Source organism: Lottia gigantea, assembly GCF_000327385.1.
Source record: "Lottia gigantea unplaced genomic scaffold LOTGIsca_52, whole genome shotgun sequence".
In the NCBI taxonomy this organism is placed as follows: Eukaryota; Metazoa; Mollusca; class Gastropoda; family Lottiidae; genus Lottia; species Lottia gigantea.
The window spans coordinates 1,429,319-1,447,657 of NW_008709781.1; the positions used below are offsets into that span (position 1 = coordinate 1,429,319).

The following is an 18,339-nucleotide window of genomic DNA, read 5'->3' on the forward strand; positions in this document are numbered from 1 at the left end:
TTAGATCAGACTGTAATTGATTATCAAGGACTTGTCACTTTTAATTACTATCTTTTGTCAACTTTTGTATCTGAATCTTAGTTTATATAGCTATTTAAAAAATTTTCATCTTAAATTAATCAAAAGTTATTCAGTTCCATCTTATTGAACCGGTATGTAGTTTGTCAAACCACATAATATAACCTTAATACTAGAACTCTAGCTGATTATATTTGGTGAAGGGTATTTTTTCTATCATCCACTATATTGTTATTCAAATTATGTGCTTTATTATTATTATTAAAATGTCTAAATTAATGTTTTCAATTTTCTCTCAATAGGAAAGGACTCTTAACTCATGGAATGCTTCAGAATAGATGAAACTTCCCAATTTCTGTTTTGAGAACTTATTAATATCAAATTTCCTTATTCTTGATTTTTTGACTGTCAATTGTTAAAGATGACATAATTATCAAGGTGTCACGCCGTCAAAATCTTACCATTTTTCGGAAAAAATTAGAAATATTTATTTTCTGTAAATTGATGAAAAAGAGAAATTCAACAAAACAATGTTGTGTACGACGTGCGTAAATCCTTAACAGCTAAGATCTTTGTAAGTTTGTTAAACATGTATAAGAATTTGCTTAAGATGATCGTTAGTCTAATATTTTGGCATAAACTTATGACATTCACAGTGTAAGTAGGTACCATACAGATTTTACACAAATTATGAATTGGGGATAAAAATGAGTTAATCTCATTAATGAACACCATGTGGATTAATTAGCAGAACAATATATTAATGAAAATATATTTAATGTTGCAATAAATAAAAAGCACTGTTGAGAACATGTTCGGTCATTAAACTAAAAAAAACAACACAAAATTAATTAAAACATTTGAATAACACCTGTCATGACAACAACAATGATGCAAAGTGAACAACAGCAGTTTAAACTTAAACAAAATCTAAATACAATGCTGTAAAATGATATTAGTAACGATGCATCTTTTAAAGTAAACATCTGAATTAATTACAACATGTAGAACTGGGTTTATGTTTTATATATCGATACCCTTTTTTTTTCATACATTAACCTGGCAGTCACAGAACCTTTTAAAATACCAGAATTGCTGTACTAAATATTATTTGAAGTGACTTTTTGTGGACAGTGCATTAACGGATTACGATTACCTCCAGAGGTGCATGTGAACTTATAGGTTTTTGGTCCAATCAAAATCATAGTAAACTGTCTCCCAGTAAAACAGAGCCATGGATTCCAAACTTTTACTTAAATAGACAAATCTTTTTTAGCTGTTTGTGACTAGGATATTTTTTAGTTTAAAAATGATGGCATGCAGATAAGTACTTAACACTCAAAGTAACAAAAACTGATTGAAAAAAATCAGACATCAATTTTAAATAGTACTTAATCTATTTATCTATAATAGTACATTTAAGATATAAATTGTCAATATATTTTGAATATCTTTGTATAAAAGCATCTGGTAACAATGTTGTAAAAGATAATTGGCCTCAATTTGAACTATTGAATAAAAAAATGACAGCAGTTTAACGGATGAATTAAATTGTAAACAAAATCATCAGGTAGAACACATAATGGATTCAAATAACTGAATACTGCTTAATAGTTTACATACTGCTTGATATTCAATAGAATAGAGTTTAAAGTATTGTAAAACTAAGTGTTTTATGACGTCACTAATCGCAAAATATGCTATATCACATATGACCCTTTGCGATTAGTGAAAGTGAAAAATCAGTTTAAATTGGAATTGTAGGAAACACAAATATCTGATTGAAAATCGGAATGCTGCAAATTGATGCTATAAGTGTCCCTGATACACACAAAAAAATTAGAAAACCACTTTACAATCCCTTTATAATTTATACTAAATTTAACAAAGTAATTAGCATAACAAAATATTTTTGATTAGACTTAGTTCTTCAAACCCTCAGTGTCACCAGGTGACCCAAAATGGTGAGCATACCCAGTATCAATGGAATCAACATCACCAGAATTTATTGTATATCACTGAATTTTGAACTTAATAGTTACATTTCCTACAAGCAACGAATATGATGTCAAGCTTGATTACAAAAATTGGCCACAATACATGTTCTGAATATATTATCTCTTAATAATAATATAAATATTACATATCAATATTAATTGGGGGATAATCTTTAAAATTACATTTTAAAATCAAAATATACAAAATCATCATCATAAAGGTACAAAATAAAACTTAAAAAATAAAAAAAATGGAATAATTCAGCTAATTTTTGTTGCATTGTAATTTTGTAATGTATATAAGTCATGATAATTGCTGCTTTATATGATATATATATTACATCCTTCATATATTACATTCTATGGTGTTTTAATGTAATCACAAACAAGGTTGGAGTACAGACTGGAGCTGAGACAATTATTATTAAATTTTCTATAGTAAAGATATACTACAAGGCAAAAGAAATGTCAATTAGAGGTATTATATATTTCTTAATTTTCAAATACTTATAAATGTAATTATTGAAAAAGGATTACTTTATACTGATTCTGTAGTGATTTGATATATATTGTGATACAATGCAACCTCCTTATCAATAACATTCTAATTCATAATCCTATATTATTCACAAGCTAAAAATATTAACAGTTTGACTAGTTTGAAGTAACTGAGTTTTTTTGGTATCAACTATTCTTACAAATAAGGGTATTCATATAAGCTTATAGTATAGTATTTTTTATGTAAAATACATCCATAACAGCACTATTTTATGTATAGCAAACTTTAATTTTTAAAGTCAATATAAAATTTCTGTACAGTAGTGAATGTATATAAATCTTTTTTAATATGATAAAACCAGTGGTATTGAATGGAGTTCACATGAGTGTAATATGAATAAGTCCTAATGTAAGATAAAAGTTCGTAAGTTCGATTAAAATACATATTAAAAAATAGGGACTATATCAATGGAATGTGTCACACATTAAATTAAAAGATGGTACTTCGGCCATGTTTGATTGCTAGGACTTCTCATCCAGATTTTCAGTAGAGATCAAATACAATCATATTATGAAGATCTATTGAGATTCATTTTGAATGAATGTCATTATATTTTGTGAGCCTCGGAAAGAAACTATGGATGAGACACAATTTTGTCAAAAATATGAGGATTGTAATAAAATGATTTTTATAAGTATGTGTCAAAAATGTGAATCTAGAAATTTTATGATTTCATGAACATCCAGGATGGGAATTATTTGCAATCAAACACTGCCTATGCAATCACAGATTCATTTTCAACATGTATTGTTGGTCCTCTACTTCTGACTTCTGTTATGTTTGGCAATTTGACCTGAGAGTTATTAGGTTGATAATCAATGTCAGTGTTACTAGGATTATCATGTCCACTATCTCCACTCACTGATCTGATATCACGTTTATGTTGTTTTATTTTATCAACTTCAGAGGGAAACAAAGTATACTGTAATGTTCTTATAACAAGTCTGTAATAGAAAACATTGACAAAATATTAACCAATAGAATTATTTTAAAATGTTAACATTGTTCATAACAAGAATGGATGTTTATATTATACTAAATGCACATTATATTAACAATTATACAGTAGTATAAGGGGAACTTGATTCTCAGCTGGTCGTTGGCTAATAACAGTAACTATTCTACAGACATTAATAATAACTAAAGTAACAATAAATAATAATAATAATAATCATACAAAGAACAGGTAAAATATTAAAGTCAGTATATTAATGTACTTATAATAACCAAAGGAAAATATTTATAGCATCAAAATTAGTGATAAATCAATTATAAACTTATTATTGTATTTTTTTATGATAATATTATAGATTATAGCTAATTTAAAATCTATATTACAATAATAATAAAATATTTTCACTGTTAAAATAGTGATCAATACATCAATTGTAGAGCAATATAGAAATACCACTGTTAAAATAGTGCTCAATATATCAATTGTAGAGCAATATAGAAATACCACTGTTAAAATAGTGCTCAATATATCAATTGTAGAGCAATATAGAAATACCACTGTTAAAATAGTGCTCAATATATCAATTGTAGAGCTTTAGAGAATTATTAAAACAGAACATTAAAAAACATGTTGTTGATACTCAATCTATCAATCTATGTGATCTTCAGACAACTGACCTATTTAATTCAGACTCTGTCTCTATTGAAGTTGGACACGCAAAACTTGTTCTCATCTCATCTACTTCAGTAGAGACCAAGGTGAATTATATAGATCAGTTGTCTGAAGATCACACAGCGTGAAACTCTGAGTAAAAACAACATGTTTTTTTATGTTCTCTTTTAATATTTCTAAAATCTATATAATATAAATATGCTAATTTTTATAACATATGTTTATGAATAACTGCTGTTTTAAGTTTTACTGGAAAAATTCACAACCAAATTACATAATATTTATACCATTATACATTATAACAACAACTTTCAATGGGAGATTCAAATCCACCAATGTACAATGAGGGAAATTTCTCAGTGACAAGATATTGGCTTAAACTGGCCTAATCTAGGCGCTAAACTATATAGCCTTTATTTTGATGACTATTGACTTAATGACTATTTGTTTTTAAGTATGTCGGTCTCTCAAATTACTTTGCAAGTGGATATACCAAAACTTAGTTATGAAAATATAACTTACCTAGGTAATAGAGCTAGAACACAAGTTATAACTGTGAGACAAGAATGTATGGCTTGAGATATAGTATGTTCCATGACCCAGTAGGGATTTGAGGGATGATCAAACGTCACAAATATAGCATTAAAAATAATGGCAAACATCCAAAATAAAATAAAACTAACAATTAAAAATAACCACTGAATCCATACCTAGAAAATATCAAATATTATTGTAAGTGATAACAACTGCTGCAATGATACTAACAGCTGCAATGTAAACAACAGCAGCAATGTTAACAACTCCAGCAATGTTAACAGCTGCAACACTTTTTGATTCATAAACTTAAATATAAGGGTGAAAGTTGAAAGCTGACACCAGATTGACTTTAAGGTGATTGAATATTAGCTTATCAGTTTCCAAGAAGTCTAATTGAGTCAACCGAGCACCCATATTGATGCCAAAATATATGCGAAAAAAAAAATGACTAAATATCTTACCCATGAACTTGTTTCTATAACTAAATGTAAATAAATAACTAATATCATACATATACAAATTGTTGTACCAAATTCCCAGATACCAACATAACTATCTTGATATGTCTACAAATAGAAACAAGTTGCTTATAATTGTTTCATGCTGTGTGATCATCAGACAACTGATCTTTTCTGTGTTCCTTCTGAAGTATGACAAGTAGAACTTGTTCTTGTGTCTGCACTTCAAGACATGTTTGAATCGTTGGTTTAAAGAAGTCTATAAATATATACTTATTCTCTGTTGAAACAATATACAGCATATTAAGACAACATTCTAAATAAATTAGCAAGCAGTTCTTTTCAATACTGACTTAATGATACAAGCCTTTTGGCTAATCTTTAATCTGTGTATGCAGTCTACATCTGTTATATAGAACGACATCAGTCAAATTCAAGCATCTGGCAATAGAATATCGCAGGTTATCCATATGTAAACTAAGACCATGCAAACTATCAGCATCCCTTTTTCATAGCTCATAATATATATTATTTGGTATAATAATTTTTTTATAAGACTTTAAATATATAAACTTTTAAAACTTACAAAATGTGGAATAAAATAAATGATGAGACTTTGATATAATGAATCAATGGTTATAACTAAAAATGTCCATGGTGTATACGTCTGGAAAATGGTAAGATAGAAATGTACATTATTAAAACAAGATACATATATTCTTATATTAAAGATGGGTTTCCTTATTTTTTAGTGTCAAATTAAGCAAACTCAATCATATCATTATTTTCTTATATTGCATGTTATTAAGAGTTTGAACCAATCATAAATGTCCATGTATGTACAGTCTGGATAAACAAAAAAAGGACTTCTTGACCTTTCTTGATCAGTCACTCATTGGAATTCTGCTGGTAATTCTCTGTAGCTAATTATGAATTATTTATGGACATGTTAGACAAACTGGTATTTTTCCAAGTCATTACAACACCTCTTATTCTATCCATATAAGTATTAGCATTTTCATTTTCATTAATGAAAATAAGGGAACCCATCTTTAATGGCACTGTGTCATCATCATTCTCATACAGCTGATTTAAGTTTTGTTTCTGTATCCATTGTAATAACTAGTGGATCTAATTTTGTGGGTTTAATCACTTTCTGAAGAATGTATATATTTATCACTTATGTTTGTTTTTCTTTTTCTTGTCAAGATGGTATATCTATTACTCTAGTACTCTACTGAATAATGACAGTGAAATATATTTCTATATTTTACAGCTTACATTTTCAGTAAGGTCTCCAAATGATCTTGATACATAGCTAAAATACCCTAAAGTAAATGGAAGAAGAATATGAAGGCTGCATACTATATTTGAATAAATATTGTAATATAATCATGAAGGTTTGTACTGTGCATGTCTGATTGATATTCATATGCTAACACCCATTCTTGCCTCTGCTATTAAAAGATGATAAGACTTACCTCCCCTTTTTGACACGGTGTATAGAGTTGTGGATTTCGTAATAAATATTCAGCTGAGATGTCTTTATCTAATACAGCATTTATTACTGGAGGGAAGGCGGTGAATAAAACATGTTGTAACATTAGATATAAACTATCTATCATTAACGATCCACTAAAACCACTAAATAGTTGAAACCAAAATAAAATAAACACTGTAATCTGAAATAAATAGCACCAAAATTTTACAGGTCTATGGTATGAAATCTCAAACTAGTTATCCTGATGAGGAATTTACACTCAAAACACGTGTTTGTTTCATGAACTCCTGATATACATTTAAATCAAAAAGAAATTTCTGAAACCTTTCTAAATAAACAATAGCAGAATTTGATCTAAATTTACTATCACGAAAAATTTGTTGAAAAGTAAGCACAGCTATTAAAATAATCAGATGGCTGCATGCCTTTAGAAATAGAAATAAAGTTCTTACCAGATTTTTATAAAACATATAAGCAGCAAAACGGGCAAGTCTGGAATAATTCCAATGACCATGGACTAGAATTAGACGTTCCAAGAAGCGAAATTGAGCAATAGAGAAATCTGATGCCATGACAGCCTGCATTCCTTCTTGTCCTGATATTCCAACGCCAATATCTGCTGTTTGTATCATACTCACATCATTGGCACCATCACCTGCAAATAACATACACATATTTTATAAATATATCAAATTAACAGAAATTTCTTTACAATCAGAAATTGCTCATGTCTGAAGGAAGATTTAGCCTGACTTAACTCTTAATCCAATTTGTCACGGTAACATGACTGTTAATAGCAATGGAGTGAAAATGGAATGGAACAAACTCAGCAAGTATCATTACCTTCTTGAGTCTTACTATCAGTAATATATAAATAAAACATTGTATTGTCATACAAAAATAAACGTTCTCACTAACTTACCTATAGCTAATGTCATCTGTTTTAATCTTTCTTTTACAAGTTTAACTACACTTCCTTTCTGTATAGGTGTAGCACGACAACATACTACAGATTTACATTTTTTACATAATGCCAAGAAATGAGCATCAAATTCCTCACTTAAAGCAAAGGTTAGAGTTTTTCCATCAATGACTAGAGCATATTCTCTTAGATCCACATCATGACCCTGGTTTCTAGATCTAATAGAAGATTTAAAATCTTTGGATATTTGTTCAGTATGATGTTTTAACAGGTCCCCAGCTTCTTCCTATAAAAATAAATAAACCATTTCATTTCATTTTCTTTTGATAAATGACTTGAAATGTTGCTAGTTTTATAGGCTGATTTCTAGCTAAAAAAATAATGTTAAAAATCAAAAAATCTTAGCGTGAAAATGAATCATTACTGCTAAATCTTACAAAATTGGCACATTCTTACTGGTAGACATGTAAAAACCAGGTAATATAAAACTAATATACTAATCTTACCTTTGTGTGAGCATTTAATATTATTATTTCTTGAGTTTTAGTGAATAATTTACAGGCATAGGCAATCTGTATAGCTGTTTCCTACAATATAAAACACACAATATAATACAGGCAATCTGTATAGCTGTTTATCTCCTGTTAATACCCAGACTTTAATACCAGTTTGTCTTAGTTTATCTATAACATACCTGTTTATCTACTGTTAATACCCAGACTTTAATACCAGCTTGTCTTAGTTTATCTATAGCATACCTGTTTATCCCCTGTTAGTCTTATTTTATCTATAACATACCTGTTTATCTCCTATTAATACCCAGACTTTAATACCAGCTTGTCTTAGTTTATCTATAACATACCTGTTTATCACCTGTTATAACTCAAACTTTAATACCAGCTTGTCTTAGTTTATCTATAGCATACCTGTTTATCCCGTTAGTCTTATTTTATCTATAACATACCTGTTTATCTCCTGTTAATACCCAGACTTTAATACCAGCTTGTCCTTAGTTTATCTATAACATACCTGTTTATCCCCTGTTAGTCTTAGTTTATCTATAACATACCTGTTTATCTCCTGTTAATACCCAGACTTTAATACCAGCTTGTCTTAGTTTATCTATAGCTTGTGGTACACCACTCTGTAATTTATCTTCTATACCAGTAGCTCCTGCAAAAATATCAATGTATAGACAGTATTCAAATAATCAATCAGAAAAATTGTATGCACCCATCTTTATATTTAGTCCAATATAACAACTCCTTTCTTATGTATTTTTGTCCTATTTATAAACCATCTCCATAATGTTCGTTTGATGTCACATTTAAGAGCGTACCATATGAGTTACTAAGTGAACAGCATTGATAGATCAGACAGACTGACTTAATACGTACCTAGTAGGTCTAGATCACTTTCTATTTTACAACAGGAATTTAATAATAAATTTTCTCTTTCTTCCATTGATGTTTCAGTTTCTTGTCTTTCTATTAACCACATTTTATATTCATCTGGATCCAGAATCTACAATAATATAACATAGAGAATATCATATCAAATAGATCTATCTAAAATCTAAAATAACATAACATAGAGAATATCATATCAAATAGATCTATCTAAAATCTACAATAACATAACATAGAGAATATCATATCAAATAGATCTATCTAAAATCTACAATAATATAACATAGAGAATATCATATCAAATAGATCTATCTAAAATCTACAATAATATAACATAGAGAATATCATATCAAATAGATCTATCTAAAATCTACAATAATATAACATAGAGAATATCATATCAAATAGATCTATCTAAAATCTACAAACTGTGACAGAAATCAAGGAAACCAAATGCCTTTTTAAAGTTGCTTATGTTAATTTTGTGACAACTTTAGAAAGTTAACATAGCTATAGGTACTAAAACTTCTAAATATCAACTTAATTACCTTTTTAGCCATACATAATGTGCGTAAACCTCTCATAGCGTATGATGTTATATGTTTAACTGTATCTTCTACTTGTAGTTTTAATTCTTCATCCTCTATAATACAAAATACTTATAATTTATACAATAACTCATACAGATTCTAATAAACTACAGAAATTTGTTCATTTATCCATAATATGATAATCATTGATTACTGATAATCTGTAATTTACACAATAACTATATTTTACAGCTGTTTACAACTGTTACAGGATTGTGTCTTTAAGCAGGTTCCTGGCAAAACCTCTTGTCTTTGATCCCTTCCAGAACATTCTTAACCCATTTACAGCTCAGTTGACCAAAAGAGGGAACCTGCAAATATCTTTTTTTTAACATGTTGACAAGCAATCATCCTAAATTTCAACAACTTAACCACCTGACCTTCTACATGTCAACAAATATAGAACAATCCTAACTTTGAAATTAGAGAGTAACAAAACCGCTCACCTTTATATTTTTTACTCAGAATACTCAATATGGCTGAATCAGCACCCTTAGTATAAAGTGTAATTTCTTTAGATATGGGATGCCGTAAAATAATTGACATTCGTTTTCTGACAGAATCAAAGGGTAAAATATGTAGTATTTCTAATTCTACCTCCCCTTCAGCTGTAATAGATATATATTTATATATTTGATTGATTATTATATGGAATATTTATATGACAGATTATATATTTACTGTATATAATATAATATTTCCAAATATCATGTACAAGCATATATAATGCCCACCCCATATTATCCTCCAGTATATCAGGGAAAATCTCTGTCCCCCTAAATAATGCCCACCCCTTCCTGACAAAAAAAATTGACAAGTTGACTATATATCTGTTTATTACCATAAATTAAAGTGAGTGCTGCATTTTACCTAGTACCCCATAGCAAGATATTTATTGTATTGTAGCCCTTATATTAATATGTATCATATCCTAAAAATCTTCTCAATACCAAGCACTATTGTCTACTCAGCTACAATTTTAGGAAAGATCTCCATGAAAGTTTTTGCCTTAATTTTCTCACTGAGACAAAATTTGCCTGGATAGTTGAAGAATTTATAACAGCCTGTAGCACATGCTTTTATATTTATCATCCCATCCAATGTTGCAGATCATTTTTCAAATGAAAACTTTTCAGCTTATATAAAATAATAAATGAAATTGCCCTCTTTTTCTTCAAGAAGAAATAAAACTTACCGGGCAACCAGACTATAACAGTGTCATGTGATCTCTTCACCAGACGACAACCATAAGTATTAGCAGCTTTAACTAGAGCTAATTCATCAGGACTTTCAGCTTCATACCTTGTTCTTGATGACATATCTGATAGCATGGATGAACTGGCTATGCTGCCTTCAGATTGAATAGGTGTAGCTCCCCCATCACGAAGATCAGTACTAGATATTGATCCCACTGATCTGGTTTTGTTTCGTGATTGTAAACTAGATTGTGATAAACGTAGATATCTATCTAAGGGTTGATCACCACCACCAATATGGCCGGCCTGGAAATTAGGATGACTGGCGAATCCACTTTCATCTAGCTGTAAGACAAAACAAATCATTTTTTGTGAAAGTAGCTTATTTTGTACTGCTTCCAATACATATTCTTAACAGCAAAGGTGAAATTTGACAACCAATTTTAACACCATTACCAAGGAAACACAGCACATCAAATGAACTTATGTTCAAAAGTTTATCTCAAATTAACATTTACAGTCATAAATCAACAAAATTTGATGCCCATGAAAAAAAAAAGATGTTTCAAAGTAATTTAAATCAAATATGAAAATATGACATTAGTATAAACATTTTGTCAGAAAAGTCCAAAGTTTTCTTACATTATCTTCATGTGGATGATGAGAGACAACTACAGTATTACACACAGCCATCAATAGAAAAAATTCTTGTACTCTCTGTACATGTCGTGGTATGACGAGTTCAACACTGTCTAAACTTCGTAAACACATGTTAGATAATTCTCTTTGTAAAGATGGTTCTAATCGTAGGTTTTCTAACACCTGAAAAGACAGATGATTGGTTGATTCTTCAATTTTTAGTTATTAGAATTGGTTGACTTCTTCAGAAATAATCTATAAAATAATTACTGACATTATCGACGAAAAATGTTTAGCTTCAACATAAACAAATGGAAATTAAATTTGACAACAATAATCACAAATCAACTAATTCAAGCCCAGCCATAGCAATTATAGTTATCTATATAAGTACTTACAGAGCTATTTCTACTGGGTATAGAGAATCTACTATCTACATCAGAAATATCATCACAACTATTTTCTTCACCTAGAATAATTACATTAAATATTATAATAAAATAATAGAATTACTGCAATCATTCTTAAGGTCAGGAAATAAACCTTTGACCAATCCAAATTTAGTGACCCTCGGTCTGCAAGGCTGGAGGGCAAACCATGTTAAAATGAGGCAAAGGAAGGTCTTGTTGGATTTAAAAAACTTCAATAGTTTGGTTGTCATTTGTCTCTATTCGCTGAAGCCTTGGTCTGTCATATCGGGTATAGATGTTGAGATTGACTCAAAAGGATCGATTAGACTATCTGTAGATTTTTACCAACAGATAAGAAAATATGATCCTAAACCCACCAGGTAAATGAGGATAATCAACACCACCAATAGTACAACTTTTAAATTCCATGATATTCTCTGTTAATGTACCAGTTTTATCTGAGAATATATATTGAAGTTGACCTAAATCTTCTGTTATATTCAACGCTCGACATTCCAACTTCCTATCTGATTCTTCATGATAAAATTCATTATCTTGAGACATAAAATAAATCTGTCCTAACTTGACAAATTCTACAGAAACATATAATGGTAGAGGTATCACTGCCTGAAATAGTATATAAATACGCAAGATTCAAATCTAGAACAAAATCAAACCAAATCACATACTTCTGAGTCAAATAATAAGGAATCAAATTTTTAGTCCTTCAAAGCTACAATCCATTAGTACATTCATTAAGTGTATAAATCAGGAGAAAAACATTTGTTTTTTTCTGTTGGTTTACTACAGTTATTTATCCATTGTTGAAATGTTTACAAACCAAAAAACTTTGCTTAAGAATGCCCATAGATCTAAGATAAGTGAAGTAACCCACAGAAACATAAGAAAAAAATGTCTGGACCTGTAGAGAAATATTTTCATACCTGGAAAATGATAACGTAAGTCCAGAATACTATAAAACCCTGATATAATGGTGAATATTGGTCCAAATTACCAAATGCTATAAATGGTACTAAATTAGTATTCTCTGTTAATTTATTATAATCACTCAACCATATACCACTTCCTACAATAATAATAATAATAATCAGTCAATATTCAAATCAACATAACTGTAAATAATAAAACAGCATATTTATATGAATATATTATGTGAAGTAATTTTATGCTCTACCCTTAACATGGATATTTGAGAGCATTTAGAACCAACCTAAAATTCATCAAAGCAAAGTGGTTGACAGTTGATTATAGTTTGCATCTTCTGTCTCTAAACATAAAATACCCTCAAATGCTGCATTATTGAATATATTAATGTATTTCTCAAAGAAATACCTTGGTTCTCTGCTTGCATGCAAATACAACTTACCTATTGCACAGAAAAAACACAGAAATAAGAGTACAACAACACACCAGAAGACATCTCTATTGATAGCACGTTCTAATTTACTGCGTTTATATCTAGGTCCACGATTATTTAACATAGCTTTAGTCTCGTGACCAGCATAAACACATATACCCTCTATAAAATCAGTATTTCTTACAATACAGCCACGTAATAACAGGTTCTCATTATTTAATGGTATCTTTTTAGCAACGTCTTTCTGGCTGTAATTAAAATATTCATATTCATACTATACATTAAAGACATGAACATCAGATAGCATGCCAGGCAAGGTAGCATTCACCTACTGACAGCTGTCAGAAATGATAATCAAGTCGTTAGTGACTAAAATGAATTTTCTCATCTTAAAGATTTTCATAATGCATTTGTAGTTTGAATTTATTCATATATTTTAATTAGTTATTTATGCTGAGTTTTTCACAACATATAACTCAATAACTGTTTACCTAAAATATTGTCAAATTTGAAGTAGACCAGGATCTCGTCAATATAAATGATCACATCAAATTTCATGAATGTCATATAAAAACTGTAGTCTCTATTGTGTTCATAGACAAATTTTATCGCGTTTCTCCAAGACAAGGACAATAACTCAAAAACCGTTCATCGAAAAATCATCAAATTCGAATATGTCCAAGATCTCATCAATATAAATTATCACACCAAATTTCATTAAAATCTGATGAAAACTGTATCTATTGTGTTCACAATAATTATTGACAAAACAATGGACCGATGGTCCAATGGACAGGGGCGACGGCAATATACATCCACATTTCCATGTGGGCATATAAAAATTATTGATACCAATTACTTTGCTTTCACACCATATTTTGCTTGTTGTTTTCTAATATGAAAAATATTCATGAGGGCAAGGCCGAATCTTTATGCAGAAAACAGTAAATTGATAGGTAATACAAATGAATGCATTCAAATCATTGGTCAAACCATTATTTTCATATTTGGTATGCATGATTCATAACTACCTATCAAGAATAGTACCTTCCAGAATATTTACTAACATGTCATGATCATGGGTGCCAACAATATACTCTGCATATTTCATATGATTGAATATAAACTTACATAAAACCAAGAAATTTATAAATTTCTGAGTTAGGTTGTTCTACTTGTACATCATATTTAAAAGCACTCGGGGTAAAATCACTTTTCTAAAAAATTGAAAACACAGAAATATTATCAATGGTTCTAATGTAACATGATAAGCTTGCACTATAAAATTATAGAAATTTGAGAATGGTGTTAAAAGTAATTTCAAATGTGGCCTACATATACAATTTTTTTAACCATTCTTTTAGGTTTCAACTGTAAAGATATACCTGTGTCATTTCTATACCAGCAACACTCTGTCTCTGTTTCAGGTTGTTTTCACCATCTAAATTCATGGTTTCAATATGACAGACACCAGATTTATCACTAGATCTTAATAATAATATATCAGCAGGTATCACTTCATTACATGATAGATGAACAAAATCACCCACTCTTATATCTTTCCAATCACTTTTAATGTAGCGTCTTTCATTACTATAATAACAAGATATTCATGTCTTTTATTTAGATACAATTTTCATTTTTATTTTTTATATGTTTCAAATAAGCCAGAAAACTTTACTCAGTTTCTTAGATATGATATATGTAAGTGATATCATCATGAGTAAAGTAAGTGGAATCTGCAACTTTTGAGAATTAGAACCCTAGCAAATGCAAAAAATTTTCATTCCATTTGGTATCTATACAGAGCTGAACTATTAATGTGTCCATCTATTAAGATGTGACCAGATATTCTACAAATTTGAGCAATGGTTAATTATAATGAGTTATCATCACTATTTAACCTCCCTATTCCATTATATATAACTTATATAAACAAATCAACTCACCATGAAAACCTACGACAATTTGTGAAGTTTATTTTCTTATCAGATCTGTAACGTCGAAAATCTTCAAAAATATCTTTTATAGCTGTAACAGCTAGTACAAATATCACAGGGGCCATGGCAATTTCTTTACCAAAAGCATTCACTTCCGGTACCCAGTTCAAGGCCACAACAAAAATAAAATATAAATTAGCATAACGATGGAATTGTTCAAAAAGATTTTTAGGTAGAAAAGTTATCACAGAATATCTGGTGGTTTTGATTCTATTTGAACGGAATTCATGATTTGGATGGTTTTTATGAGCAGGGGGTATATCTGGGTCCACTGCAGTGTTCGGTACAATCGTCCGGTACTTGGGTTTAGTTTTACTTCTTTGGCAAATATTTCCCATTTTAAATGAGCAATTCAGCAAGTTATCACATCAGCAGTTGAGTTGGAGTTCATTACCAGTTAGCCTATACCATACTGATTCTATTTGACTTCCTTAAAAGAGAAAATTATTTTTGTTGGTTTTGCATTAACAAAATAATGTACCATCTTTAAGTGCAAGGATCAAAATGAAATAATATGCTTTATACTTGATTAATCAATCTACAGACAATATTTAACTACCTGTACCAATACAACAAAATTGATAGCATTCCAAAGAAACACTCTGTATATTTCTCCCTGCTTTAGATTTTTCCTCTTTAAGTAATCTCTCACAAATTTTAACGTAGTAGATGTCTAATTTCATGTGAGGTCATGGTATTATTTTCTTGATTTATCGTATGTTTATCCACCTACAGTAGGCCTGATGGATAAAAGTAGAACTGTTTCAGGGTGAATGTTTAATCACATGTTTTTACCAAATCAAAGAGCATGTGGTGGTTAATTGTTGCTTAAACAAAAGATATGTAGACCTACATAGTAAAATTGGCATGAAATTGGTTGAATTTGAACAGATATCGATCTAGTCACATTTAAATAATTGGGTTAAACATTCACTGTCACTGTCATTTACAGTCTGTTCTGTTTACAAGCAACAGCTAATAAACATAGAAATTATAATTTTAAAATGACAAATAATGAAGCCTTGTTGTCTGAGTTAAATACAATTTGACAGGTATTAAGTGTGCCATCAATCCACTGAATGCTATAAACAAAGTTTCAGGGTAGCCTAATTGGTACCTGACAATAAGTTCAACAAAGGTTGTGGTTCATTTGATTGTTTCTAAAGACATTTAATTACCAATTAAAAGAAAACATTTTGTGGGCTAATGCATGTTCTTATCATCTGATTACAAACTGTAAACAATCACCATTTTTTAAGATAATATCCGCATGCCTATATGATTGTCATTAAATGAAATGGCATCAACAGATTCTTGAGATCATGCATTCAAAGCATAATAGTAATATAGCCTTATAGGCCTATGCAATCAATGGCCATCCATATAACTTATCTGAGTTAGTTTCACTTTGCCCGAATATGCTCTTAGACAATATATCCATTGGTCTATTACATAAGTAACTAACAAATGAACGTTGAACAGAAAATCCCTGAATATCGCATGTTAAGATACAGATATATACCTGAAGATAAATCACAATATTGATGGTAACGTAGTTATTTGTGTTTGTACACAACCATTCTCATTCTGCATCCGGAAGTATATCAATTCTTATGCAATCTGGTTGGCTGATTAAAAATAACTCGTGACGAATTCACATCAGGTTATCCAAACATTGTTTTCTGTGATCAATTTCATGTCTGGTACAATCAAGCCTATTGCCAATGATCACGTGACAAAATGTCGGACATGCAAGAAATAAAAGATTTATTAAAAAAGATCAATGCTAATGACTTATCAAAGGTTTGTTTTGTTTCTAATACGTTGTCGAAATGTTTGAGTTACCAGTAGATCAGGAGAGTAAGCTAGAGAGCAGCACACAACTAATTATGGAGTGCAAAAGTTAAATTGGGATAATGATAGGTGTCAATTTAACAACAAACTGAAAGTAGCCCGCGGACACGCCCACTTACTATCAAAAGTCCATGAGGGCACAGAGCCTTTGATTTTTCTATGAAGGAAACTTTCATGATTTCGGTTACCCTCCTTGAAGTGGTCACAATTAGTCGAAATTGTCAGTCTTATTTTATTGGCAAGTCGTAGTTAAGTGTATTAGACTAATAGTGCCATTTTGCATCATGAATTAAATGCATATCTTCTTTAAAAGTTCCTTTATTGAACAGTTTACTGAATACATTCAAGTATGTTCTGCATAATATATGTAATATACATAAAATTAAAATTATATAGTTAATAACTGAATAGCCGAAATTGTTTCAAATGTCCATCTCAAATAACTTTCTTTTATCTTGCATAGCTCACACATCAAATAGTTTCAAGATTATGTACCAAGAAGTCCCTAAATTTTCAAAGTTATTGCCAGATATGGAGTTTAGAAGAATGGTGGATTGTAACAAACTTTATTGAGGAACATGTTATAAAAGCAGTCAAAAATAAACTGACCAAAGATGAAGTAAGACCATTTAGGATCAGATTGATTAGGATTATGTTCGTGTCATATGTACATGAATTTGTAATGGTTCTTTTGACGTCTCCTAACATAGTATTTACTGTAATTGGTAATCAATAATTTTAATTTCAAAGATAGAGTAGAATATTCAAATCCATAAATTTTGATTAGATTTATTGTATTGTATAGACAGTATAGGGTTTTTAAGAATGAAACATTATTATTTTGTAGGTATTAAAATTATTCGAAACAACTGGTATATCAGATGAATATAGTCAATGTTTAGTAGAAGTTGTAACAGCTCGTAATCAAGAGACACAACAATATTTAAAATTAAAAACATCACAGATATCTCACAATGTACTCACAGATTTTGACTGGCAAATGAAGGTATGAAATCATTTATTATACAAGGAATGAGAGAAGTGTAAGTATTCAGGTGTTGAAATGGTGTATTTTCACTTATCACAAACACAAGAAAATTTTATAGAATAAGCACATATAAAATATTAAAAATATACTGCTTATTCCATATTGTCTTGTCTCTGTGATATGCTCCTCTCACTTCTAAGTGTTGTTCAAGTGATAATGGTGATGGTGATGATTTTTCTATGGTATATAATATATT

General features: G+C 29.7%; 3 protein-coding genes across 3 annotated transcripts in view; 1 reads left to right on the forward strand and 2 right to left on the reverse strand.

The window, feature by feature from the left end:
- Positions 1-4,719: 4,719 nt before the first annotated feature.
- On the reverse strand, positions 4,720-13,365 carry LOTGIDRAFT_179097 (hypothetical protein; the record flags this gene model as incomplete). The annotated part of the gene is made up of 17 exons (XM_009062639.1): positions 4,720-4,911; positions 5,200-5,304; positions 5,783-5,863; positions 6,678-6,878; positions 7,150-7,352; positions 7,620-7,905; positions 8,126-8,206; positions 8,689-8,792; positions 9,017-9,143; positions 9,577-9,671; positions 10,065-10,226; positions 10,814-11,120; positions 11,457-11,531; positions 11,635-11,636; positions 12,241-12,490; positions 12,808-12,950; positions 13,251-13,365. The coding sequence occupies 17 exons, from the start codon at positions 13,363-13,365 to the stop codon at positions 4,720-4,722; spliced, it is 2,529 nt and encodes an 842-aa protein (XP_009060887.1).
- A 1,003-nt stretch (positions 13,366-14,368) lies between these two features.
- LOTGIDRAFT_165609 (hypothetical protein) lies at positions 14,369-15,579 on the reverse strand (the record flags this gene model as incomplete). The annotated part of the gene is made up of 3 exons (XM_009062640.1): positions 14,369-14,458; positions 14,627-14,834; positions 15,191-15,579. 3 exons carry the CDS (start codon positions 15,577-15,579, stop codon positions 14,369-14,371), a joined length of 687 nt encoding a protein of 228 aa, XP_009060888.1.
- A 1,402-nt stretch (positions 15,580-16,981) lies between these two features.
- The window catches only part of LOTGIDRAFT_234533 (hypothetical protein), a gene marked incomplete at its 5' end in the record, with an annotated part of 3,913 nt that continues 2,555 nt past the window's right edge, over positions 16,982-18,339 (forward strand). Inside the window, 3 exons of the mRNA XM_009062641.1 lie at positions 16,982-17,044; positions 17,559-17,714; positions 17,943-18,101. Of these exons, the coding sequence (XP_009060889.1) occupies positions 16,982-17,044; positions 17,559-17,714; positions 17,943-18,101 (378 nt within the window). The remainder of the gene's footprint in view (positions 17,045-17,558; positions 17,715-17,942; positions 18,102-18,339) is intronic.